Here is a 26,961-nt window from a genome sequence, read left to right on the forward strand (position 1 = left end):
GCTGCCCGTGGCCCTCCTGCTTGCAGGTCTCGTGGGAACCCTTGGGCTTAGGACAGCAGTCCCCAGTCTTTTTGGCACCAGGTACCGGTTTCATGGAAGAGAATTTCTCCACAGAACAGGGTGAGGGGGGTGGTTTCAGGGTAGTTCAAGCACATTCCGTCCAAGCCCACCTCCTGCTCTGCAGCCTGGTCCCTGTCAGGCCTGGACTGGTGCCAAGGCCCCAAGGTCGGGGACCCCCGTTTGGGAGATGCAGTCCTGAGGGCGGGGAGAGGCGAGGGTCTGCGCCAGGACTTGAACCCTCGAGACCCTGGTGACCCACCCCCTGGGGCGTGTTCACGGGCCTCTCTGCGTGTTCCGTTTCTGTGCTGGGGGGGGTGGGGGGGCAGGGAGTGGCCCCTCTAGGGGGAGACACGGGTGATCAGCACGGCGCGGGTGGTCTGGTTTCGGACCAGCTGAATGTCGCTGAGACGGTGCCCACCCTGGGACGCGTGTGTAGCTGTGTGCGCACATGTGCACCGTGTGCGCGTCTCGGGCCAGGGCTCTGGGCTGAAAGGGAGATGTCGGGACCCAAGCCGGCCTCGTGGGAGGGCGGGTGCTGACGGTACGACTTGCAGACCTTCCGGGAGCCTGGAGTTGTGCGGTAAGTAGTTGGTGCCGGAACCCGATTTCTAAAGACTCTTTCCTGCTTTGAGCGTTCTGAGTTCCTTTCTAACCACAGGTACATACGCTGTTTCAAGACCAAACAGTTCCAAAGATTTGCTGCAAAAAAAGGCAATCTTCCCCTTTTATACCCTCCCCAGAGCCAAGTGCTTTTGAGATTTTTTTGTTTCTGCATGTGTATCTTTCAATCCTATATTTATTTCCACATGTGTAAGTCATATGTTTTTTTTTTTACTTATAAATCACTGGCTTATTAGAAAAGGCCGTGGCCCAGCCGGACGATGGGTGGGGTGAGGGTGTGGGGTTCCCGTGCCCCACCGGGGCCACTCTCCCCGCAGTCCCTGCGTGCTCCTCAGCACGGAAGCTCTGAGGACCCCCCCCCCTTTGGGGGTTTTACGGGGCCTTGTCACACGAGGACGGATGAAACCTGTTGGGGATCAAGTCAACCGCCAGCTGCTCTCCGGGGCTCAATCGAAACCATGTGCTTTTACAGGCGGTTGGGTTTCCCAGTCCCACCCCGGCCGCTGACGTGCCCGCCGCGGTAGAAGCCAGGGCTCTTCCTGCCTGCCAGCTGCCCCCGCGGCACACCCCCCCCCCCCGCACCGGTGCGGTCCCCGTGGTTGGCACTCACTCACTGTTCCGTGTCCGTGCTGTCACTGCATGAAACCCCCCGCGCCACGCAGTGGCGGGAGTTGGCCTGTCCCTGCACAACTGTCGGTTTCCCCAGAGATAACGCGTTCCTTTAAGGCTCACTTTGCTGCTGCCTGAACCCGGCAGGTGCCCAGGTGCGTTCCATGTCTCATCAGGGTTCCCTCTCCTGAAGTCTCGGCACCCTCTGACCACCCTCACCTGTTGCTGTTTGCTGCCTACACCTGCCGCCTCGTTTTTCACGTGCCTCCTTGTTGCAGCAAGCAGGTTCTCCGCGAGCCCCCCCTCGAGCCCCCCGCGGAGGGTGGGAACTTGCCGTGTTTGAGCCCTCACCTCGTGGCTTCGGGAACCACTCCCCCACCCTGCCAGCTCCCCGCTGGGTCTGGAACGCCAGGCTGGCCGGCACTGAGCTCCCTCCGGGGTTTCGGGGGCTGCGCCCCAGGCCTCCTCGGCCACGCCCACCACGCTGGGTCTTGGGGGGCACTTTCCCTGGGTCTTCCAGGGCCTGGGCTTATTTTTATCCCTCGTGGTCTGGAGCCTCGTGGCTCCCCATTATTCCCGTGCACTTCTGTTGGTGTCTCTTTCATGCTTTTAACTTCCGGGGTGCGGGGTTCTGGTTTAATTCCCTGAAGACCCTCTTTGGGCCTCGGGGGTCCGTTCTGTGGTTGCGGCACTTCTGCCGCCGCCGCCGCCTGGGGCTGGGGCGGGGTGAGGCGTCTGCACCTGCTTCTCCTGGTCCCTTGTCCCTCAAGATCTTGGCAGTCCTCGGCTCGCACTTACAGTCCGGGAACCTTGAAAGCAGAGAACACGGGGCACAGGGGTGAGTCCCGGCAGGACGGTGGCGTTCAACGCGAGCCTGAGCCCTCTGAGTGTCGTGCCGCGAATGGACAGGAATCAGGCTCGGAAACAAACCGTGCGGAAATCGGACATCGTGTGGCATCTCCAGCCAAGCGCTGCAAGGGCCCTGGGCAGGCTTTCTGAAGCCCAGGTGCTCTGGCTGTGCCCGGGGCGCAGCGGTCCCTGCTGGTTTCTCTCCCTGGAGGGTCCCGGGAGCCAAGTGGGGGGAGGGGGGGACCTCGCTGTCTCGCCTCAGCTGCACCTGCGTCCAACCCCCCTGCTCCCGCCCCAGAGCAAACACCAGCCGATTTCTCCCGCTTCCAGGCAAATCCTGCCTCTTCCTCGAGGGCTGGCCTGCTCCCCGCCCACGTCAGGTGCGGGTCTGGGGGTGAAGCGCGTCCACTGACCGCCAGCCCCCCGACCGCCCTGTCTCTTCCCCTCCTGGTGGGCGGCGCTCTTGGGAGAAATCCCTGCGCCGTCACTTCACCGGCTTTGCAGGCTGGGGTGAGACCAGGTGTCCGCGCACCTCCCCTCTGTCGCCCTGGGGCCAAGAAGGCTCAGGCTGCGTCTGTTTGCAGCGGGCCGGAGAAACCCGCTGTGACGCCACCACCCGGGGAGAGAGACCTTCCCGGGAGCGCCCGGTGGGCGAGCGCAGCGCTGCAGACCAGCCGCACGGGGACCTGCTTTATTTCTCCACGCCCTCTGAACCCCCGGCCGCCCCAGGAGCGCCCCGGCAGCCGGTGTGAGGAGACCGTGGGTCACGTGCGTGTAAACAAGGACCAGGCTGCAGCCTGGGGAGCGGGAGCTTCCCCACGCACCGCCCCAACCTGGTTCCGTCTGGGCTCCCAGCCACAGCTCAGGGCCGACCCCGCGGCGTCCCCACGGCTGAGCACGGGGTCCGTGCAGCCGGGCAAGCCCAGCGCGCTGCGTGGGCCGCACCCCTGCACGCTGGGCGCGGCCTCGGCTGACCCGGGGCAGGATGGAGACCCCGCCCGTGAAAGGCGGCCCTCACCCCGCCGCTGCTGCAGTCTCCCCCCCCCCCCCACCGGCAGCTCTCAGACGCCAGGGACCCCGCAGGCCAGCGGGGGGAGGGGCCACGCTCAGTCTCAGGAGCCCCCCACCCCGGGGCCCTCCCGACGCCTGGCGCTCAGACGCCGGGACCACGGCCCTTCCCCAGAGCAGCCCGCTGTCCAGGCGGCCGCGGCGCTCAGTGCCTGTCCGGTCCCTACCGCTGCCCTGGTGGCGGGGGCCTCGCTCGGCGGCGTGGGGTCACAACGGTGCGCGCGTGTCGTCCGCGCCGAAGCCGCCCGGGGCGGGACAGGCGTCGCAGACAGCCGGGTCGGACACCACGCGGTCCAGGGCTCGCATCAGGATGTCGGGCATGTGATCGGTGAGCATCTTGGGGCCAATGAGGATCTTGCTGAACTCCGACTCGTGCGCCCACCTGGCGGTGTACTGCGCGGTGTAGCAGGAGCACCTGGGGCGGGGAACCGCCCGTTCGTCAGCCGGGCGTGCCTCCGGGCTCACGTGCACACACGTGTTTCCCGCGCTGCGGTGCGTGAGCCGCGCCGCGCGAGGGCCCCGCGGCCCGGGGCTCACCTCCCCGAAGCGCCTTCCTCCTCCAGGTGGATGATCCGGCCCGGAAGGTGGAGGGGCGGGTACTTGGTGGGCGACGGCAGCGGCGAGCCGCGCGTCAGCAGGCTCTGCTCCCCGAGGAGGGGCTGCGTCAGGTCCGCGCGGCCGCAGGCGTCCAGCTCGGTGGGCGGGCCCTGCGGGCTCCCCCCGAACAGCTCGTACCAGCACCCGCGCAGCAGGATCTCGTACTGAGGGCGAGAGGGCGAGAGGGCGGCGGCCGCCGCGTCACTCAGAGGCTCCTCCAAGGGGCCCGGGCGGGGGGCGGGCGGGCGGTGTCCCTGCTCCGAAGTCACGGGTCTCAGGGGTGTGGGCTCAGCGGGCAGACACTCGGGTGTCTCCCGGGCACAGGAGCCATCGCACTAGACGCGATATTTAAAAGCTGAGTCGTGTACGTTTTGAGGGGAAATTACCCTTAATTCTGTGCAGGTGACTCTGCAAAAACAGTTTTACTCTTCCCTTCGAGACATCAGTTGCTAATATTTTAAAATCTGGGGTGGTAGCTGATAAGTAGAAGGTTTATTTTATTTACTTATTTATTTGGTTTGGGAGTCTTTTTTTTTAAGATTTTATTTATTTACTTTTAGAGAGGGAAGGGAAGGAGAAAGAGAGAGAGAGAGAGAGAAACATTGATGTGCGGTTGCTGGGGGTCATGGCCTGCAACCCAGGCATGTGCCCTCACTGGGAATCGAACCTGCGACACTTTGGTTCGCAGCCCAAGCTCAATCCACTGAGCTACGCCAGCCAGGGTTTAGAAAGTTTATTTTAAATTTTAATATTTTTCTGATTAGCAGCAAAATCTAAAGATGTCAGAGATCTACACTAAGTCACGTTTTGGTATTTATTTTGGGCAAAGCTCGTATCTCCCTGTTGCCGCCTCCCGGCCGCAGACCACCTCTCCCAGAACCACTTCTGTCACCATTGTTCATGGCTGCGTGATAGTTCCCAGGACAAGCATCCCGTTAGGTCTTATTTTCTCAGCTCCGGGACCGCGGCCAGCAGAACGCCGCCGGTCAGGAGACGGGGCTGTGACGTGTGACGGGCACAGCCCCTGAGCGGGAGCAGGGAGGGTCTGCGGAGGGAGGCGCGAACCGCAGTATTCCTGGGCTCGCCCCGGCCCTGGGCTCTCCCAGACGTCACCCGTGGGTGCAGACGCCTGCACGGCAGAGCGTCGCCCGCCCCGGGCTCGGAGGCCGTGAACCCACAAGCAACCCTCCCGGTGGGGAGGCCGCGCCCCACAGCCCGTCTCCCGGGCACCAGTTACCTTGGGCCTGTTGCAGTTCGCGATCACGCGCAAGATCCTCCTCTTCAGGTCCTCCAGGTTGGCCACGCTCAGCCTGTTGGCCAGAGGTCAGAGTGAGGCCCGGCATTCGGCCTCCGCGGCAGCCCCCCTCCCCCGACGAGCGCCCGGCACACCGACCTGGGAATCACGTCCTTGCCCAGGACCAGGGACACCGTGAAGTCCTTGGAGTACTCATGAAGAGATTTGCTGAAATTCAAAGGGAAATCAGTCAAGTTTCACTCCTCTGCCCCAACTGGAGAAGACAGCGTGCACGCCCGTGTCCGGTGCGGCGGCCGAGACACGGAGGCCACCCGAGCGTCCGTGGCAGAATGAGTGGACAATGTGTGTGTGTGTGTGTGTGTGTGTGGACAGACACACACGATGGAACACTGTTCGGCCGTAAGAAAGAACGAATTCTCGGCAGCATTTGAGACCTTGCTCCCCGGCACATGGGGTCAGTTTGGCTCGGATGAACCCTTAGAAAAGTGTTGTGCACAAAACGGAAACCTTGGCATGTGGAACAATGCAGGAGGGCCTCGAGGGCATTGTGTCGAGTGAGGGGAGTCAGACAGATGCACGTGGCATCTAAACAGGCTGCCAGAGACCAGGCTGGTGGCTGCCCGGGAGTGGGGGTGGGGCTGGGGGGGGGGCAGAAACACCTGGTGACGGAGTGAACACACCGACTGTACGTAACGCTGTTTGCACCGTTGACGGTTGTGCTAAGAGTCATCCAAGTCCTCATCATAAGAGACAATGTGTGGGGACAGGGGGTAACTAGTAACTAGACTAGTAACTAGACTCATTTTGCGACGGGTACAGATCGCTACATTGTACACTCGAAGTGGACACAATGTTGCCTGTCACTGAGCATCACCTCGTTCAGGAAGGTGAAGCCACGGTCAGACAGACCTGTGAAAGGCTGTCAGTCTGTCTCCAACTAAACAGGACTTGAACAACGAACTTCTGGGGATGCCAAGTCAAGTCACCTACAGAGGACCAGCCCTAGCCGCGACCCCTCCGCAGCGCCTGCCCCACGCACGGTACGTGAGCACGGTACCTGAGCAGCCCCCGGGGCGGGGAGAAGGCGTAGCACCTGACGTGCGGGTAGGAGCTTCGGAGCATGAAGGCCAGCAGGGCTGCGGCGCCCGCCCCCAGGCTGTGCCCCACGACGACCAGCCGGTACTCCTGGGGAGCAGACGGAAGGAAGGGAGGTGAGAAAGCCAGGCGGCGGAGGGCAGAGAAAACGGAAGGTGAAGAAAAGTGGCAGTCTCACGGGAGCAACGCTGAAGGCTTGGCTCAAAATCCCGTCACTGACGAGGCGACGGTACACGTACCTGGCAGCCTGGCAGATGCCCTGGAAAGACAGACAAGGGAGGAGGTGACGTGTGACTGTCGGACAAGGCGGGTCCCCGCCCGACGGGTGACACGCCGTGCACACTGATGTGGGACTCTGTCCCCCGTTAGGAGAGAAGCGTCTCGGGCAGGACCACGCCCACCGCTCACGGCGACATGCCTGGCACCTGGAGCACCGGCAGGTGCCCGGTACACATTCTCGAGACCCAGTGGGAGCCACCAGGACCCCCGTCCTCGTCGGTGGGCGCTGCCATGGCGTCCCCGCGACTGCACACTCTCGGCATTGGGGCGCACCGTGGGTCAGCCCAGCCAAGTCCCCGTGGTTGGTCAGACTGAGGTCGTAAATAACTGAGGTTTCAGAGTCACACTGAAACGATGACCTGAATCAGAGGCGCTGACCGAGCATCCGCTGCCTCTGCCAAGGCAACACTCAGAGCTTCAGAGTGAGTTTAGGGAGGTCAGGCTCTGCCTTAATCCCAAAAACTACGGTGTGAAGCTTCCGCATAGACACAGCTCTCTCTCGGCTTCCGGAGAGTCGAGCCCTCCCGCCGCCCGCCGGGAGAGACGGGGCTCTCCCACGCACTCCAGCACGCGTCCCGGGCGGCGGGGCGGGGGCCGCTCTGAGACGGACGGGGAGGAGGAGTTCTGGGCAACACGGCGGGCTGGCCGGCCTCTCCGAAGCCCCACTCTGCCTCCTGCTGGACGTGGTCCAGGCAGGACGCTGCGGCTCGCGACCAGCAGCTGCACGCTGACTGGGACCCACACCTGAATAAAAGTCCAGCATTTGCCTTACAGAAGTGGTTACTGCAGAGGTCACACGTCTTGTGCCCGGAAACCAGCACAAGCCCCCGCCCCCGCCGTCCTCTGCCCCGGACCCCACCCTTCCCGGGAACCACAGGGAGAGGCTGCCCCCACCCCCGCAGAGGGCAGCCCCCGCAGAGAGAAAGGGAAGTGAGGACCGGACCGGGAGACCACAGGGAGAGGCCGCCCCCCACCCCCGCGGAGGACGGCCCCCGCAGGGAGAACGGGAAGTCGGCCGTGGAGAAAGGGAACCTGGACACTGGCCGGTGGGACGGGACGGGGCAGCTGCTGGAAAACGGTGCAGGTTCCTCAGAAAGTTAAAACCAGGCACACCCTGCAACCCCGCCGCTGGGCTCACGCCCGGAAGACACGGAGGCAGGGACCTGAACACATCCCTGCACACACATGTGCATAGCAACGCGAGTCACAACAGTCAAGGTGCAGGCACGGCCCGCACGCCCGCCTCCCGCTGAGCGGGCAGTGCAGCGGGGCCGCGGTGCCGAGTGCAGCAAAGCAGAAACAAAAGGGGGGCACAGACCGTGTGACCCTCCTGCATGGGGGCCCCAGAGCCACCAAAGCCACGGGGGCCGGAGAGGGGTGCGTCCCGGGGCAGAGACGGGCCGTCAGCCGTCACGAGTGGGATGGGGAGGCCCGGGCGCGGGCGGTGCTGGCGGACACACAGCGCTCTGACTGCATTCACGCTGCGGAGCCGCACGCTCGGGAGCGGCTACAATGAAGGGTACGGCGCCCGGCAGAAGCAGCGCCGGCATGAGTGTGGCCGGTAGAGTGATCACGTGGGTGTAATAACTTACAGTTTTAACTTGAACATTTCACCTAGAGTGTCACACGGTGCGCTTGAATGAGTACGGTGCTGCTATGTGACAGAATGACGTGCTGACGATTTTGTAATGGAACGGGGGCGTTACTTCTGCCGGACCCCGTATTATGCTATGTACGTTGAAAACTCACTCCCAACGCTCTGGGCAGGCAGCGTCCCTGTCCTGCAGGGGGCGCTCACCTCCCCACCCACAGCACAGCACCAGCGAGTCAACCCTGAGCACGGGTGGGTGGCGGCGTGGAGAAAGCGGGGGAGCGGCCCCCAGGACAGCGCCGGGCGCCTGGCTTCTGGAAGGCGGGCCGGCGTGTGCCGCACTGACGAAGGTCACTTCTCCTGCCGTCGGAACGCGCTCCTTGAACCACAAATGAGCAGCGTGTTCAACCGGGGTCCCCACGCCGACTCTGGTACTTATGTCCAGAGCTGCGTGGCTTCTGCCCCTCTCCAGAGCCCGCTTCTGTGCAGAGGCCGGGATGGGGGTGGGGGTGGGGACCGGCGCTGTGGGGACACCAGCGCTCACGGGGCGTGGCGCTGGGCGTGGGGCAGCTGTCTGTCGTGTGGCTGGAGTGAACAGGACATTCAGGGCCGGGACAGCTCTGACCCCGGTCACCCAGCAACGCCCCAGACCCCAGGGTGGCTACCTTGTGAGCCAGACAGTCTTGCGCGTCATACCCCAGGTCCAGGGTCTCGCTCTCGGCCGACAGGTCTGTGAGGACATCCTGCGAAAGGGCATCGGGAGAAGGGGCGTCAGCGGGGGTGAGGGGGGTCCCTCCGGGGGACAGCCGGGCCAGCGCTCTCCTGGGTCAGACCGTCAGGGCCTGAACCCGTGAAGCTGGGACTCAGGAGAGAAACCCAGAGGCCAGGAGCTCCAGTGAGCCCTGCGGCAGGACCGGCTCTGGGCCAGGCACGAACGACAGAGCGGCGGACCTGGGACCTGGGACCTGTCCCAGACACGCACACCCCCTCCCTCACTGCACACATCCAAGTACCACCCAGCACCCGTGAGCCCTGCGCTGGGGCTCAGTCCACAGCTCACTGGGAAGTAAGGGAGCAGACGGAGCAGGCAGGGGAGGCTTCCTGGAAGAAGTGGCACCTGAGCCAAGAACCCACCCAAAATACTGCTTTTAGGAAACAGAAAACAGGCACCGTCACCTGAGGGAGCTGCAGGACACAAGACAGGGGCATCTCCCCGGGGGGTGGGGGGACGGGGAGTGGGCCGGGCCCACAGGAGCCCAGCAGTGGATGCACCCAGGGGCCACGGCAGAGAGGCGGCCTGTGGGAGGCAGGCGTGTCCCTAGGAGCCGGGGAAGCACCCACCCCAGGCTGAGCCCCCAGTGCCCAGGGCACAGACAGTAAAGCGCCAAGCAAGCTGGGGCCAGAATCGTGAACTCTGTGCTCAAAGCGGCAGGAAATCACTGCAGGTTTCTGAGGGGTGGCCAGGTCTGACCCATGTTCCCAGGAGTCCCGTGGACAGGACTCGGGGCGGACTGGGGCAGCGGGGGACGGGAGACGGGGACCAGGGTAGAAAAGGTTTCCCTGGCCCAGGAAAGACAGGAGTGGGGCCGGGACGGGGCCCCGGCGCTGGGGGTGGCGAGGAGATGGCCAGAGGCCGGGCCCTGGCAGGGCGCACACCCGACGGCCTGGGAGTGAGTGGGGAAGGGGACCGAGGCCCCGTCCTCAGGTCTCCGTGGGCAGCAGGAGGACGCCACATGGGTGGGGGCGGAGGGGGAGAGGGGAGGGGACGACAGCATGATGCGACTCGGACACGCTGCTTGACTCCCTGTCCCTCCCTGGCGCTGGAGGTAGAAGATCTGAGGGGAGGGGAGGGTCCCCCGGGCTGGGGGCCTGGCCAGGCGCGCCCGGGAGTCACGTGGGCACCCTGCAGGCGCTCCTCCGGCGGGGAGTCCACCCCACCCCACCCCACCCCACCCACTGGTGTCCACGTTCCTGGCATTTCTCAGTTAAAAGGAAATGATTTCACCCGTTTTTCAAAGGAAGCGTTTCACAACCCAGGATCCACTTCCCTATTTCCCGACCCGGGCACCGGGAGGGCCTGTCCCGAGTCCGGCTGAGACTGACCTCCAGGCGTGTGCGCCCCCCACGCAGGCGTGCGCCCCCCCCCCCCCCGTTCCCAGGCCTGACGGCCGGCCGCTCACCTGCAGGGACATGGTCCCTCTCAGTGCGACCACCACGCACTCCGTCCTGTGATCCAGGGCCACTATGAAGGGGAGCTCATAGACCTGGGGGGGGGGGGGGGGGCGGGGAGCGGCGTGAGGCTGAAGGAGCACGCTCCCCGGCCACGGGGAGGACAGCCGCTCCGGCTCTCTGTGCGTCGAAGGCGTCCACGAACCGCACCTTCGTTCCCGTGGCAAAGCCCCGTTTCCCCGCCCGCCTCCCTGCCCTCCCGCCCCTGGGCCTCCGGTGCGGCCCCTGCAGGGTCAGAGGCTGAGTCCGGTGCTGTGCAGACCAACGACAGCCGTCCGACCGGGCCAGGGCCAACAGGCGCCCTTCCCCGACTGTCCTCAGGTTACCACCACCCTGTCACCCACGGGCGGGCGGGGCGGGGCCAGCTCGGTGGGCGGGACCGGAGCCCCTGCCCCGGGAAGCGCGAGCAGGTGAGCGAGGTCTGGGCCAGGCGGGCGTCACTTCCGTCCAGCACCAAGCACAGGTGAAGCTGGGCTCCGGGCTAGGACACCGAGGGCGCCTCCAGCTCGCTCCTCCGTCTTCCAGGGGGCACGGTGGCCCCGAGCGCTGCGGGCTGGGGTGCGCACACGGCGCCCGGCCGTGGCAGCCAGGGGTCAGCGACAGCAGCATTGTGGCGACGGCCCCCGGCTCACGGTGGACACCCCGTGTTGGCAGCAGGCAGGAAGGGAAGACGCCAACCCCACCCCCGACCCCAGCCTTCCCCGGAGAGCAGCCCCATGACGGCACTGGGCCCCACAGGAGCGCCCAGAACAGCCACCAGCCCTCCGAGAGCCGAGCGACGGTCTTCTCCCAGACACGGCCGCTCTCCCCGCGGTGCGTGCCCACGGAGCCGCACGGAGCTCATCGGAGCGAGGTCGTGCCCGGTCTGCCCCGGCCACTCGGGCTCCCTGGGGGCGGCCTGTGACCTGGGCCGCTGGGGGCCGCTGGGCAGGATGCTCGGCAGGGGCCCCCAATCTCTGCACACCGGAACCCCCTGGGGGCTCTGAGCTGGGGCCGCCACCAGAGGCTCTGACACAGTGGGCCCAGGTGCGGACTCGGCTTGTGGGGGCTTGGCAGCTCCCAGGAGACCCCACGAGGCAGTGCGTGCAAGAACTGAGAGGCCCCTGCTCCTTAACCGCAGCACGGGAGGGTCTCCAACTTCCCGGTGCTCCCGGGCCCTGCAGAGTGTGAGGCCCACCGCCCCACGCCTCTGTGGGTGCAGCTCGGACCCCGAAACCAGGGCTGACCCACCCTGAGCACCTCCGCGGGGCCCGCCCACCCGGGGCCGCCTGCTCTGCAGCGACAGACAGACCCGTGCGCAGGCGCGGCGCGGCCCTCGGGGAGCGCTTCCTGCTCCGTCGCGGGTCAGACCCGTGTGGGCTTCCGGGGCGCTGGAAGGCCCCTGAGATGACACGCAGAACTCGGGGGGAGAGTGTGTGCTGTGTGTGGCCATGCACCATCTCTCTGGGGCGGGGGGGTGACTGATAACTTCCGTCGGGACCGAAGGGACGCCAGGCCCCCAGGGAGGCCGCACCTTGTCGTGGAAGCTGACGTGGATGAAGTCGCGGTGCTGCAGCCCCGTGGTGTGCAGGATGGAGCCGAAGTGGCAGTGCAGCTGCTCGCCTCCCACCACGTCGTGTTCCGGGGTCCTGCTCCTGCAGCTGAGCACAGGGGCGGCCGGCGCTCAGCACCCACAGCGCTGAGGGCGGGCGGGGCGGGGCGGGGTGGGGGGGTGGGGAGCAAGCAGGCCCCGGTCTGGCCCTTCAGAGACCGCGTGCTTCACTTCCCCCTGGGGTGCTGGCTGCTGGCATCGTGGGGATGCTGCACGTTTTCAAAAACTGAATGACGTCAGCAAGGACAGAGGGGACCTGGGATCGCCTGTAACGGGCCAAACCGCCACCCTGCGTCCCCACGGTGACGAGCCGAGAGGGACCAGGTTCCTCACGGAGCGTCCCCACTGGGGTGTGCGGCGTGCACGCGGCCACGCACAGGGAGGGCCGGTCACGGCCCAGCTGGGCCATCCCCCTCACGGCGTCCGCGTCAGGGAAGGTGACACGCGGCCGAGAGGCTGCTCCGAGTCGGAGGAGAAACGTAACTAAAATGCGTCGTCCTGGATCAGAGGGAAAACCGCTGTGAAAATAGAGCCGGGACGGCAGGAAAGGCTGGAATACAGGTCGTGAAGGAGCTAAGGTTCAAGGTTAAGTTTCCTGAACTTTACAGCCGCCCTGGAGTCACGTGAAAGAACGCCCGTGTTCTCACGAAAACCAGGACGCAGTCACTGACACACAGGGACGCAGTGCCTGCAGCTACGCCCCGGCGCTCAGGGGAGGGCCGCAGAGGGTGACGCAGCCCCCGTGACAAGAGCGGGTCCCGGCTGGTGCCTCCAGATAAAGGAGACGTGGGAGTGCTTAGTGCGGCCTTGCAGTTTCTGAAACACTGCAAAATAGACTTTCTTTTCAAAGGGAACTGTGACTGCTTTTAGAAAATAAGGTGTGGGCAGCACAGCACGCGACATCTGGGAGGGACGTGGGGGCCTCCTTCCACCCTTCCGCCGCTGCCCACCCCGCGAGGCCCCCAGAGCCCGCAGCCACCGCCCCCCCGCCCCCCCCCCGAGCCTACCAGTCGCCGCCGATCTTGCAGAGCCCCGTGAATGGGTTCCGGTAGATGTAGAGGGGCCACCCGTAGGCGGCCGCCGCGAACTGCATGTAGTGGTGGCAGTTCTCTAACTCTGCGTTCAGATCGCCTTCCTGCAGGAGAGGACGACCAGCTCTTTGTCCAGGGGAACCTTCTGGAGGGGATCAACTCGCGCTGAGGTCCAAGGTCCTGAACTCGGGTCCCTGATCTCCCCTTTCTCTGCCCACCGGACAGACCACTCAGAGCTGGTCCACGTCCTTGCGCTCGGACGGCAAGGCTGCTCGCTCTGCAGCGGGCAGCGTGGACAGTGGGGTCAACTGCGGAAACCCCTAGCGTCCCCCGGGCTCCCGGTGGGGTGAGCGGGCGGCTTCCTGCCCAACACGGGAGCAAGCCAGCAGAGTCTCAGGCCACGGCCACAGGCCGGCTGGGAGCCCGGTGCCCGAGCCAGGTGCAGACGAAGACATGCGGCTGCGAGGCACCTTCTCTTCCAGAAGCACCAGGATCTGTGGCCGGGGAGCTCTGGTCATGCAGAGCGGACCTGCTCCCCCTACCCAAGGCCTGGAGAGGAGAGCAGACAATCCCCCAGACAGAAGCAGGCCCCCCCCGCTGGGCTCACGGCCCGTCTCCCAGGAGAGGGCGCTTTAGAACTACAGTGGCTGGCGAAGGGGCCAGGACTGCACGCCTCTACCTGACCCCAGGTGATGAGGGGCTGCCCCACCTGACAGGTGACAAACCACAGCTGGCACAAGCCACTATTCTGATTCCAGGCCCGCTCCTGAGATAGCTGCTGGCTAGTTCTTTAAATTTGTTTTCTTAAAGACTTCATTTACTGATTTTAGACGAGGGGAAGGGAGGGAGAAAGAGAGGGAGAGAAATATCAATGTGCAGTTGCCTCTCACGCGTCCCTTGTGGGGGACCTGGCCTGCAACCCAGGCATATGCCCTGACTGGGAATCGAACTGGCGACCCTTTGGTTCACAGGCTGGCGCTCCATCCACTGAGCCACACCAGCCAGGGGGGTGTGTTTTCTTTCAGAAAGATTCACAAATGGGTGTAAACGTCAAGACTGTGCAACCCAACAGAAAGGTGGGCTTACCGGGGAGGAGTCTGGGGAGTGGCTGATCACCTCCTTGGGCTCCTGGCTGTCCTGGACACTGTCCTGCTGTTGGCGGAGGAGGCTGAGGCCGGCCGCGATGTCACTGGGCACCAGGTCCGTGTCCTGGGTGCGAGACCATAGCAGCCTGTCACATGACTCAGCGGGAGCTGCCCGGGAGACCCTCAAAACCAGTTTTATACAATTCACACGTGTGCGCGCACACACATGTGCACGCACAAACACGCACAGATGTAGTGTAATCTGTAAAAAGGTGTTTAAAAAAGTACTTTCCTTTCGGGGCTCCTCCTACAGGTGAGCTGAATGTGTTTTATTACCCTACCTTCAGACAAATCCACTGGAGAACAGAAAAGTTCTGTGGGTCTCTATTTTCGAACTTCCCTTCCATGGCTTCGCTGTTTTTAATGCACATCCCATCCTTTATAGGGCCGGGGAGTAAGTGGGTAAATCTGCCACTTTTGTAGCGACGGCCGACTTTGGCCCCAGTTTATACTCTCGATGGTCAAGGTGCCCTGAAGGTTGTGCTGGAAGGTGCACGGTAGAGACCTAGGAGGCTGGCCTCAGCGGGCACAGCGCGCACGGGAGAGAGTCCTGACCTGGGAGAGCAGCCAGGTCCCTGCAGCCTGACCTTCCCCTCCCTCACGGGAGGGCGAGCGAGCCGGCAGGGGCCGCACCGCCATGGGCACGTGTGGTGCAGAGGGAGGAGGCGGGGCCGCCACGGCGCCCTGAGCTCTCTGCGTGCGATGCCGGTGACACCCCCCTCCAGGAAGAGCCAGGGTCTCTTCTTCCAGCTTCCACCTGGCTCAAGACTAGGTCGGAGCACCCCTTTACAGTGGCATAGGGGGACACACTCCTCCGACCTGCGCACGGAGGCTGCGGCAGTGGGACCACGCGGAGCCGGGAGAAGCAGCACAGGCGCGTGGGAGGTCGGGAGAACGCCCCTGCCCCCAGCCGGGTCTCAGCAGTGACTTCAACAGCAGCCCGTCGGAGCCCACCGTGCGGGAAGGCACGCTGTACACGCGACGGGAAAACTGGTGTTGCCGAGTTGCCGAAGGCAGCGCTCTGCAGTGGCCACGGCCTTCCGCGCGGCGATAAACAACGGCCCCTCAGCCCCCCAGATCACAAGCTCCCACGGGCTGCTTCCTGGCAAAGAGGGACTCGCTCAGGGCGCCGAGTGCTCATCCTGACACGGGAGGCATTTGCTCCAACGGGAGAAAGGCTGCGACCAGGCCCCGCCCGCGGCTCACCGAGAAGCAGGTGGACAGCAGCTCCGCCGTGCTGGAAAACGCGACGCGGGTGTGGTCGTCCCTCCCGACGCAGCAGCACATAAACTTGACCCGCCTTTCCCACACGCTGGTGGCGGCCGTCCTGAGGCCGGTGAGCAACTGGCCCGACTCGGGACTGCTGCCCGGGAGGCTGGGGCCCGCGGCGGGGTGCGGAGCCACCTTCCCCCCCAGGGGGTCGAAGACGATGAAGATGGTCACCGCGGTGGAGATGATGATAATCCAGCTGCAAAACAGAGAGAACAGGCGGTGACCGCGGCCGGTGTCAGAGGCTGGGCCCACGGCTGCTGCAGCGCTCGTGTCTGCACGGCTGTGGCTCCGGCGACCGAGGGAGGGAGACGCAGCTCTCCCAGAACCTGGCGGAGGCCTGCAGCTTGTTTCTGGAAAGTTCCTCATGAGGCCCCCCAGAGACCAGAGCCCTGACCGTGCAGGCCACAGAAGGAAACAGGGGCAGAGTGGTGGCCCCCGGACCACGGCCAGGCCCTTCCTCCCCAGCGCTTCTTCTCGGTGGAACCGAGAGAGCTCTCCCCCCAGCGTGAGGGCTCTGACAGGCCTTCTACCCGGAGGACGGGATGTTTGCAGGCTTGTCCTCCACGGTCAGTCGAGGCTCCGTGGGCTGGTGACCGGGCTGCCACCAGAAGACGAGCCTCAGCGAAGGCACTCTGCTGCCCCTGGTGGCGAGACCCGGGAAGGGCACCGAAAGCAAGAGGGTCCAATCCCTTATTTCTAACACAAGGGATGCAACTAGATCTTGCAAAACTGTTTAGCCTGGAAAATGCAAAAAATCTTTCCCAGTGCATGATTCTCCGTTGCCAGGCCTGACCCTGTGTCTCTTCTCATCCTACGTTTACTTTTTTGCCTTTGTTTGGGGCGTCAGGTTTTCTTGCTTCTTGTGTGCAAAGGGAGGGAACACAGGAAAATGAGAACCGGCCAGAAAGAAAACTCTGTCGACAGAGGCAAGATGGGAGACGAGCTATCGCTCCTGTGTCAACGGCTGCCTCTAACCTCTCACGGTTTCCTCACAAAGGCGCACCTTCTGACTCCGTCAGGAGCCTGCACGGCACGGGGCCGCCTGTCGTTACCGGGAGAGGCCTGCTCACCTCCCTCGCAGGCGCGTCTGCGACAAGAGCCCGAAAGGGAGGACGGGGAGGCCTCACCTGACGACGACAGTGGCGATGATGCCGTTGACGACGGTCCTGTCGCACTGCAGGCCGCCCGCTACCCAGGCGGCGCCCACCGAGGCCCAGGCCATCTCGGGCAGGAAGAGTGCCAGGCGCACGTACAGCAGCTTGGACATGGACTTGCGTGGTCCGGGGTTGCAGATGGTCCCTGAAACACAGCCAATACTCCAGCCGGTCACTGGCTTCCTCGGGGATGAAGCGTTTCCTTCCTACGGGAGTGCAGCTGGTAGGGCCGCTGTGGTCCTGCCTGCACGCCCCGCCCCCCTGGCCTCCCCCCGGCCTCTTCCACTGGAGACTGGTAACCAGTGCCTGAGATGGAGAGCGAGCGACAAAGTGACGGGTGGGAAACGTGACAAAAAGCCTCGGATTCACTTCTTAGACTTATTAAGGTTTAAAAACACTCCGGGGTTCTAACTAGGCTGACCATGTGGCCATTGTCCAAACTGGAAAGGTGCCATTAACAATTATGTGAGGACAGCTCTGGCTGGTGTGAGTCAGTGGATTGAGCAATGGCCTGCGAAACGAAAGGTCGCCGGTTCGATTCCCTGTCAGGGCACATGCCTGGGTTGCGGGCCAGGTCCCCAGTTGGGGGCGTGGGAGAGGCAACGGATGGACGTTTCTCTTGCACATCAGTGTTTTTCTCCCTGTCTGTCTCCCTCCCTTCCCCTCTCCCTGCAAATGAATACATAAAATTTAAAATAAAGGTACACAAATAATTATGCTGGGACAACCAGTGTAAAACAGAACCGCCCCCAGCAAACAGAGGTGGAGGTCTAACAGACGAGAGTGTGAGCTCTGCCCTGCACTGGAGCCCCTGCCACGCCAGGCACTGGACACTTGGCACCCACCCCTCCTCAGCCCTCATGCTCCTGCGAGACAGTCACCACCCTGGGGTGCAAACCAGGAGCCCGAGGCTCCAAGACCTTAACAACCACTCTCTCAAACATAACCCCGGTCTGTGGCCCCGGCTCTCCGCTGCCCCAGCACCCCACGGTACCCACTCTTGGGGGACGTGAACGGGTCTGATGTTCAAGACCACGTGGAGAAGCCTGACATTTTAGATGCAACATTCTTACTCTTTTTGCAAAACAAACCAAAGCACCAACGGAGGCCTTCCGCGTGCTTTCATTCTTGATGGGAGGCATCCACTCTCTCCCTTTGGGGAGAAGTTCTGGTACGTGCTAATGTAACCGACGCAAAAATGCCACAGGATCAAAGCAAAGAGAGTAAATCTGAGCTCTGAAGAATGATTCAGTAAGGGAGTTGCTTCTAGGGTCCCCACATGATCTGCCATTAGGATGGATTACTCAGAATCCCACGTTAACATATCAGACACCGCCGGGCCTCCTTTCTGGCAGGAAGACAAGAGCTGGTGAAGCAACTGAACCGGCATCTCTCCGAGGGGCGGGCGGGCGGGCGTGAAAAATCAGTTCTATATCTGGGGCTGTGATTGTGTAACAGCCGCCAGTGGCCGAGAGAAACAGGAATCGCTCTCCGCACACACCCACGGCTTCCTGGAGGGCTGGGCTCCGCAGGAGGGCGGACCCCTCACGCCCGGCACCCCCGGCCCGACCCGAAACTCCGGCATGCTGATGCTGCAGGATTGAAAAAAAAAAATAAGAGGGATGAGGAAGCAGGAAACGGAGTTCTGGTGAAGGTTCCAGAAGAGAAAGAACATACTGAAGACGTCTTTCTACAGTGTGCCTGCCCAGCAAAACATCTTTGTCTGACTTAGGTATATCTTTTCTTCCCCGGGGAAAGCATTGTGGGTATGGCCCTGGCTGCGGCAGTGGGTGGGGTGGGGCCAGCACCCCGAGTTCACCAAGACAGCTGTGTCCCCGAGCTCTGTCCCCAGCAGTCCTGACGCAGTAACCCCCTTGTCCTTCACTAGGCACAGCCATTTAAGTAAGCACCAAAGGAAGGTCTGTGTCACAGAATCTTTGCATTCAGCACCTGGAGCCACCCTGGCAGTCTTCTCCAGCCTGGGAGGAGAGATGAGTTTTTGAGATAAAAGTGCAGATGCAAGATGTCCGATAACCAAACCCAGACCCAGTGAATGGCAGGCCTCGTGTGTCAAGGGTGTTCCCTCCCAATGTGGTGTCGTCAGGAGGGTGGACCCCCCTAATGACACCTCCCACAGGGTGCGAACAGGAGGATTTCATCAGGGAGGTTCCCAACTCAAAACTAGACACCACCACACCGACACCAAGATTCTTCCCAACCCAGCTACACAGCAGACCAACAAAGAGAGGGCACGCAAGTACATGAGCTTCAGGCTTTTGCATGACAATGACTGAATTCCAGCCCTGGCTGGTGTGGCTCAGTGCGCTGAGTGCCCGTCTGTGAACCAAAGGGTCACCAGTTTGGTTCCCAGTCAGGGCACAGGCCTGGGTTGTGGGCCAGGACCCCAGTGTGGGGGGTGGGGGTGCGAGAAGCAACCGATGGATGTATCTCTCCTTCACTTTCTCCCTTCCCCTCTCTCTGAAAAGTAAAACATTTTTTTAAGGGACTGAATACCATGTGTCCCGCCTGTGCTCCACCACTCGTGTTTCTTGGAGAAAGAAGTCATCCGAAAGCTTAACAAACCTGGTCTTTCCACTCAAAAGACCCATGCACTACTGAGGTAACTGACAAAGCAGAGGGGGCAACGGAGTTCACCCAGGTATCAAGAATAAATGTGTTAACAGTTACTTAAAAATACACCTAAAATACACAATTGGTAAAAAAAAAAAATTCACTGATTCTGTGCAGGTCGTGCACGTAAAGGGTGAAACGTTCCAACAGCTCAAGCACCTTCCTTGCGGAAGGTGAGCTCGTCACGTGGAGGCCTCCCAGGGAATGCGCACCCACAGAACAGGTGCCGTGGGTGCACGCCCCGGAGAACAAAGCAGCACACTCAGATGAAGGCCAGCGCCTCAGTGCGGGGGGAGCCCTCCCTCACCTGCTCAGGCATTTCCCACGGCCTCTCACAGGCGCCGGCAGACCCTCGGACACAGGAGTCGCGGCACGCCGCTCAACCAGGGGCCCGTGGAACTGGCTCCGGTCTCTCGCGCCTGTGAGCAGCACCTATGAGCTCCCTGCGAGCGCTTCGCACGCATTCACACGGATGGGAAAAAACGGACCGATGCACACACGCAGCCCATCCGGGTTTCCAAGAGACCCGACCAGGTCGGGTGCCCGCCGGCCAGATGAGCTGCTTGCTCCCCTGCGCAGCCCCGCGGCTCAGCCCAACGCCGACACCGGGGCCGACTTCTCTCCCCGGGACCGAGGCTGAGCAATGGAGCAGTTATTGATGTTTCACTGTTTGTGAGCTTTGCCCACGTTTCCGCCATTGGTCTTTTCCTGGCCCGTTTTATTACTTGAAGATTTTATTTATTTATTTCTAGAGAGGAGCCAAGCGAGGGAGAGAGGGAGGGAGACATCGATCGGCTGCCTGCCTGCGGTGTGCGCCCCAACCAGGGGCAGAACCCTCGACCCCGGCGCGCGCCCTGCCCAGCGACCTTTCGCTTGGCGGGATGGCACCCCGCCAACTGAGCACGCCGGTCGGGGCTTCTTCTTATCTGTCACAAAATATAATTAAGGAGTTTAAGGAGTTTGGCTCTAAGTCTCACATGTCACAATATTTTTTTTCCCTATTTGTCTTTTTTTAAAAACTTTCTTGCCCTGGCTGGCGTAGCTCAGTGGATTGAGCACAGGCTGCGAACCAAAGTGTCACAGGTTCGATTCCCAGTCAGGGCACATGCCTGGGTTGCAGGCCATGACCCCCAGCAACCGCACATTGATGTCTCTCTCTCTCTCTCTTTCTCCCTCACTTCCCTCTCTAAAAATAAATAAAATAAAATCTTAAAAAAAAACTTTCTTTAGGGTATGTTTCACCAAAATTTACATATTTTTACCAAGGCATATGATGGTAATCGTGTGTAACAACTTGGCAATTGCATTCACGTGTTTTTATAAAACACTGTTTTCGGCTCAGCTGAGATGACGCTTGCCACAGGTCACAACAGGAAACCCAACTCAAGCCTGCCTGTTCCCCAGGAAGCCCTGCCCGACTTAGCGCCCTGACAGGACCCCTCCCCCCCACCCCCGGGGGCCCCTGGAGGTTCTCGCCGCTCTGCCCTCCTGTGGGTGGGGGCTCGTGGCCGCGGCTAGGACGCAGTGGGGTGCAGGAGCCCGTCCAAGCACAGAGTCATCCTGATGAGGACGACGGTCCTGGGGGAACAAGGGAGGACTTCTCCAGAACTTCCCAGGAAACTCCCTGAGTTTCTCCAGCCCCAATAGGGGTGGGGGTCACATGTCCGTTCCTGAGCTAGGCAGAGGGCCAGCTTCACTAACACAGGGCCCTGGTATGTGGAAGGACGGGGGGAGATGTCCCAAATTAACCTGGGCGATGCCTGGAGGAGGCTGCTGGGTAGGCAGCCCCTCCGTGTGCCGGCACAGCCCGCGCCAGTGCAGGCAGGGCCGGGCGGATCCAGCGGCCGGCACAGGTGTGCGAGCGTGCCCCGGCAGCCCCAGACGTATCTGGAGGAAGGCACTCCAGGGGAGGACACTTGACACTTACTGCTTCAACTCTAAACCCACTATGAGAGTTGTAAACACGGTGTGTTAACCGGAATGTGACCCGAACAGAAAGGACAAATCAGTGAGGTAATGCCGTATCTGAGATGAGACCAATTCCAATACTTCATCTTTCAGGAACTCGGACTTATAAACAACTTCATAAGGCCACGAACGCCCCCTTGCACATCCCCAGTTCCTTTCCGTCTGCATCCCGCACCAGGGACAAGCCTGCCTCGGGGGCCGACACGGCCACAGGACGGGCACCTTCTCTGAGCCAGACCCCGGGCATCGCTGTTTTCAGGGGTGCCCCTAAACCACGCAGAGCTCGTTTCTACGCTGGCCCCAGGAAGCGGACACACGCCACGCCCCCTGGTCATCCAAACCCTAAGTCTTTCTCTCATGCAACACTTCGCCACTAACGTCTTTCTCTGTCTCTCTCCCTGAGAATGAGTGTTCTTTGAGTTTCAGTCTGTCGCTCCAAAGAGCCAAGATCCCGCTCTGACGCCCGCCGTGTCAGCCACGCCCTGCGGGCTCGTCACCCTCTCGGTCTGGAAGCGCGGCTCCGATGGCCCACTCCAGCCGCGATAAAACACTGGGTGCGCTGGACGGGGCATGCCCTGCCTTCGGCTGAGGAGCTTTACCTACTGATCTGTCTCTTTATGAGTCACCAGAGTGCCCAGCTCGCCCTGTGACCCAGAGCGCTCGACGGGGAAGGGTTCCCGCACTCTCAGCTACGGTGGCTGTCAGCAGAAAACGGCAGCACGCAGGAGGAAGTATCACTAAGAATAGATGTGACTCTAACAAAGAAACAAGCAAAATATAACCAAAGACACGGAAATAGAGAACAGGCTGACAGAGTTCAGAGGGGAGAGGAGAGGGAATTTCAGGGGCATTTCAGGGGAAGAGGGGAAGGGTTTACAGGAAGGAGTATAAAGGACACAAGGACAAAAACTAGGGGTGGGGGTGGAAATGGGAGGGAGGAGGGGAGGGCTGGGGGGTGGGTTGGGATGGGAGTAAAAGATAGAAAATTGTACTGCAACAACAATTAAAATAAAATTTAAAAAAACTAAATAAATTTATATGTAAGTACAATTTTTATCAAATAATGACAATTTCTAGACAGGGGATTAAAATAAAGTATAGTATTAATACTGGAGATTAAGGGGTCAGGGAAAGGTTTCCTGAGGAGACAGTGCTGAGCCTGAGATCTGAACATAAAGAAGACAGAAACCATCTGAGGACTAAAAAGAATAACAACACAAACAAGGGGAACAGCCAATGTGAAGTTCAACCCTGAGACAGAAATGAGTGAGGTCAAGAGAAAATCAGTGTCAACAACTGCTATTTGAAACTTCTCTTCTCTCCCTTCTCATCGCCCCACCAGTTCCTCCTGCTGGAGAACCAACGAGGAAGCTAGTTAGCAGTGGAGGCTGAGAACTACAGCGTGCAGAGTCTTACCCTAACAGCACAGAGCAGAGTACACAAAGGTAGGTGTGGGCTGAGAAACAGCAGTTTAAAAATAAGCACTGTCCTGGCTGGCGTAGCTCAGTGGATTGAGCGCAGGCTGGGAACCAAAATATCACAGGTTCGATTCCCAGCTAGGGTACATGCCTGGGTTGCAGGCCATGACCCTCAGCAACCCCACATTGATGTTTCTCTCTCTCTCTCTCTCTCTCTCTCTCTCTCCCTCCCTCCCTTCCCTCTCTAAAAATAAATAAATAAAAATCTTAAAAAAAAAGCACTGTCCATTGTTTTGGTTATTTACACCCTTTTACACATATTTAATAAACTTCTGAACAGTGACAATAACATCATATTTATACCATATGAGATGCAACCATCTCCAATGCAAATGAAGATACCCTTTGTCTCAAATAAAAAAAAAAAAGGTTTACACACACACACACAAAGAATAGATGTAACTCTTGCAACTCATTAGTGAAAGGGCAAATAACCCACTTTGAAACTGGGCAAAGGGCCTAAGTAGACACTTCTCCGAGAGTGGCAACAAGTGGCCAATCAGAACACGAAAAGACGCTCAGCATCTTCAGTCATCCGGGAAATCAAATCCAGTCAACCGCGAGCGCACCTTTCGCCTCCAGGCCGACGGCTGTGAAGAAGCCAGATAACAAGTGCTGGCGAAGATGTGCCGAAACGATGTGCCGAAACGGGAACCCTGATAAGCTACTGGTGGGAAAGCAAAACGGCGCAGCTGCTTGGCAGACGGTCTGGCAGTTCCTCGGAAGGTTAAACAGAGTCACTGTAGCAATCCCCCCCACCCCCCCAGGGGCACATCCAAGAGAATCGAAAGCATGTGTCCATACAAACACACAGAGGTAAATGCTCACAGCAGCCTCATTTGTAACAGCCAGAAAATGGGAACCACCCAAATGCCCACCAACTGGGGAATGAATCAGTAAAATGGGATAGACGCACACAATAGAATATTACTCAGCCATAAAAGGAATAAAGTACTGACACACGCTACCACCTGGGTGAACCCTGAAAACAGTGTGCCTAGGTAAGAAGCCAGGCCAAAAGGCCACATACGGGGTGACTCTACCTACATGAGGTCCGGAACAGGCAAAGCTGTGGGGAAAGGGTGTTGCCAAGGGTAGCCTGGGGCTGGGGAGAAGTGGGGAGGGCCTGCTCCTGGGTGCGGGGTTTCTTCTTGGGTGATACAAACGTTCTAACAAATGGACGGAGGTGATGGTTGCACGACTCTGGGAATACACCGGAACCTACTACCCTGCACACTTGAAATGGGTGAGTCGGACGGTGTGCGAATTGCGTGCCGATAAAGCTGTCACACACAGGAGGTGTCAAGCAGAAAGGGCTGCCCCTTTACCTCTCATGCTGACACCCACGATGGCCGACACGGTGCAAATGATAACCGCCAGGAGGATGATGAGGACGATCAGGTAGCTGCTGAGCAGGACGCCGCCGGCACAGTCCAGCCTCCCCTTGTGCCTGACATACAAGGTCAGGATGCCAATCCACCTGTCGGCAAATGGGGGGGTCAGAGGTGCAACCCAAAGAGCTGCTTTGCAAAACATGACGGAAAGCAAGAAAAGGAGTCAATACTTTCCAAGATGAGGTGAGGTTTGCTCTGAAATATCACTTTCATCAGTCAATGAGTTTTACACTTCCTGTGCTCATGTGATTGCTCTTATTCTGTGCCTGCTACAATACAGGAAAGGCATTCACAGCCGTAAGAAAGCAAGCACAATTTAGGCTGCTGTAAACAGCCTCCCTGGTGACTCAGAAATACACAACTGGTGAACCAACAAACTGCATGCTTGCTAAACTATTACCAAGAGAAGTTTTACTTCTGTGGATTCACAAGAAATGATAAACACACACTGGGCCCTGGCTGGTGTGGCTCAGTGGACTGAGTGCCAGCCTGTGAACCAAAGGGTCACGGGTTTGATTCCCAGTCAGGGTACGTGCCTGGGTTGTGGGCCAGGTCCCCAGTAAGTCGAGACGGACAACCACACATTGATGTTCCTTTCCCTCTTTCTCCCTACCTTCCCCTCTCTAACAATAATAAATAAAATCTTAAACACACACACACACACATTTTAATCTACTATGTGTAATACAAAAAAGGTATGAGAAGCAAGTTATGCAACGATGTTCTATTCCACACACTGATGAACTTGGAAGGGCAAGCACGGTCCACTCACAAATATGGTTTGTAATTCAGTTTGTAAAAACGAAAGGCAGCACCCGATAACGCCAAAGCGATGGACCTGTCACTGGAGTGTTTCAGCAGAGGGGTCTGCCCGCCTGGCGAGAACCCGGTTTTAAGGATTCAAGCGCAGGCCAGGGATTCTAGTCCAAGTGGAAAAGGACTGGGCCATTTTGTATGCTCTTGTCAGCTCTGCGACAGTATGACCCTGTCTCTAGAAATAAGGGGAAATGGTCTGGGAAGACTTAACTCCAAAAACTCTGAAACCACTGAGCAGCAGCTCCTAATGATTCGCGTTTTTCTCTTTCCCGTCAAAAGTCCGCTATAACAATGGTGTTGCTCCTTGTGCAGACTCTGAGAACAGACCTCGGGGCCCCGATCCCTACAATTTCACGCTTTGAAAAACAAGAGCGTATATGCCACGCTTGTCTGCCGCTCGTGGAATTCAGCCACGCCCGGCTCCAGAGCGGCAGTGAAGGGCGCTATTTTCCCTCTTTCCCTTGGCAGGTACCAGACGCTGCGCGCCCCAGCGCGGGGTGCAGGAAGGATGCAGGTGGCCGCTTCTGGCTGGAGGAAGCAGATCCCCAGGCTTTGGATTTCGGGAAGCAAGGAAGTCCCGGGGTGGGGGGGCTCCCAGAGCCAAGCCTCGGCCCGCACGCAGGGGCCGGGGGAGGGCAGCTCCTGCCCCGCAGCGCGCGCGCTTCCCAGCCGCGGGCCCACCTGCTCTGGGCCTCAGTTTTGCCGTCTGCAAAATGGGAGAGTCACAGCACCCACCTCCTCGGGCGGTGGCGGGAACTAGGTAAGAGAATGCAAGGCAAACTCCGGACCCTGCAGTCGCCTGACAACCGCCACTGCTGTCCGACTGCTCGCCGCCACCCCACCGCGCCCCGCCCGCTCCCTCCTCGGCCCGGGACGCCCGCAGGCACGGAGTGCTCACCACAGCACACGCAGGAACAGCTCGAACAACCCCGGGAAGACCAAGTCGTCGCTGGCGATGGCCCAGCGCCGGCCGAAGAGCACCATTCCCGGCATGGCGACGGCCCCGCCGCTGCGCCGCGCAGCCTCGGGACGGCCGGCCGCGCGCGCGTCTCCGCCACCGAGTGTCCGGCACCCTCCCGGCCGCCCAGCCAAACTGACGGCGCCTCCGCGCAGGCGCGTGCGGCCGGGGAGCCCGGCGCATGCGCATGCGCACGCCGAGGCCGAGGCGGGGGCCGAGCTCGGAGCGCGCGGCGGGGACGCTGCGCCCGTGCAGGTGCGCGGTCCCGGCGGGCGCGGGCCGCCTGCCTCGCAGGTGTGCTCGGGCGTGAAGTCCGTCCTGCTCGTGTTTCCATTTTCTAGGTGAAGACTCATGTGGAACCCCGGAGGGAGTGCTCAGCCGACAGCCACCCGGCTGTTAATGCGGCTCATCCCCGCTCTGCGGGGCGCCGGGCCTGTGCGAAGTCGCGTCCTCTGTGCATCCCACGGTCCGGGGGAAGGACCAGGGGGCCTTTCTCGAGTTCGGGGCCGGAAACCACCCGGCAGCTTGGGGCTGGGGAATGACCTGTCCCGCCCTCCTCCCTCCCCGCAGCACCTCGTTCGGTGCCTTAGGTCCGAACCACGTCTCAGCACCTCCCCTCTCCTGCCTGGCCCGAGCCCCCGTCATCCCGTGCCCCACCGAGTTTCCCCGCTGCTCCGCTTCCCTCTGCCTGGCTCCCAGCTGCGATGCCTTCCCCATCCAGCAGCCCGGGGGACCTCGTGGCACCGTCAGCCCAAGCCCATCCTCCGCCTGGACCTTGCAAGGCTGCACTTCGTGTACAAAATACTAGACTCCAACCCCCTCGCCAAGGCCTTTCCCTGGTAGTCACGCATCACGAGTCCGTAAAGGAGTGTTTATCTGCCTCCCCGCGCTGGGGTTGCTACTCTCCATCACCCTACTGCCTGCCTACGTTTGTTTCTCGCTGAAACTCATTCTCGCCCTGGGGCTGTTTACATTTTCTGTTTCCTCCGCCAGGGATGCTCCACCCACCTGTGTCTCCGAGTTTCACTTCATTCAGGCCTCAGCTCAACGCTCATCTGTCACTGCCTCTCAGTTTTCTTCATAGCCCTCAACCTCTCCCTGGCATTTACCGCGTGAATTCCCTCTATGCTCCCACCTTCCCGTGTGGGAGCGGTGTGAGCTAGGCACCCTGTCCACCTTGTGCACCGCTGTGCACGTGATGCAGTACGCTCAATGGCTGACGAATGAATAAACAAACAAACCCACTACATGTCAAGATTTCCCAAGTCTG

At 60.8% G+C, this 26,961-nt stretch overlaps 1 protein-coding gene across 2 annotated transcripts; it reads right to left on the minus strand.

The window, feature by feature from the left end:
• Window positions 1-1,342: 1,342 nt before the first annotated feature.
• On the minus strand, window positions 1,343-25,822 carry DAGLB (diacylglycerol lipase beta). Of its 2 annotated transcripts, XM_036014725.1 has the most exons (16): window positions 25,632-25,822; window positions 23,852-24,003; window positions 16,420-16,591; window positions 15,227-15,488; window positions 13,962-14,084; window positions 12,852-12,979; window positions 11,767-11,893; window positions 10,205-10,288; window positions 8,690-8,767; window positions 6,333-6,413; window positions 6,117-6,244; window positions 5,198-5,266; window positions 5,042-5,114; window positions 3,745-3,968; window positions 3,375-3,622; window positions 1,343-2,099 (listed from the first exon to the last, which is right to left on the minus strand). In XM_036014725.1, the coding sequence occupies exons 1-15, from the start codon at window positions 25,724-25,726 to the stop codon at window positions 3,415-3,417; spliced, it is 2,004 nt and encodes a 667-aa protein (XP_035870618.1). In that variant the 5' UTR covers window positions 25,727-25,822; the 3' UTR covers window positions 1,343-2,099; window positions 3,375-3,414. The 2 variants fall into 2 exon arrangements, with proteins under 2 accessions (XP_035870618.1, XP_028384405.1); XM_028528604.2 differs by lacking the exon at window positions 1,343-2,099 and having other exon boundaries at window positions 3,335-3,622.
• Between the last annotated feature and the right edge of the window lie 1,139 nt (window positions 25,823-26,961).

The sequence above is a fragment of the Phyllostomus discolor genome, chromosome 13 (assembly GCF_004126475.2).
Source record: "Phyllostomus discolor isolate MPI-MPIP mPhyDis1 chromosome 13, mPhyDis1.pri.v3, whole genome shotgun sequence".
Lineage (NCBI taxonomy): Eukaryota > Metazoa > Chordata > Mammalia > Chiroptera > Phyllostomidae > Phyllostomus > Phyllostomus discolor.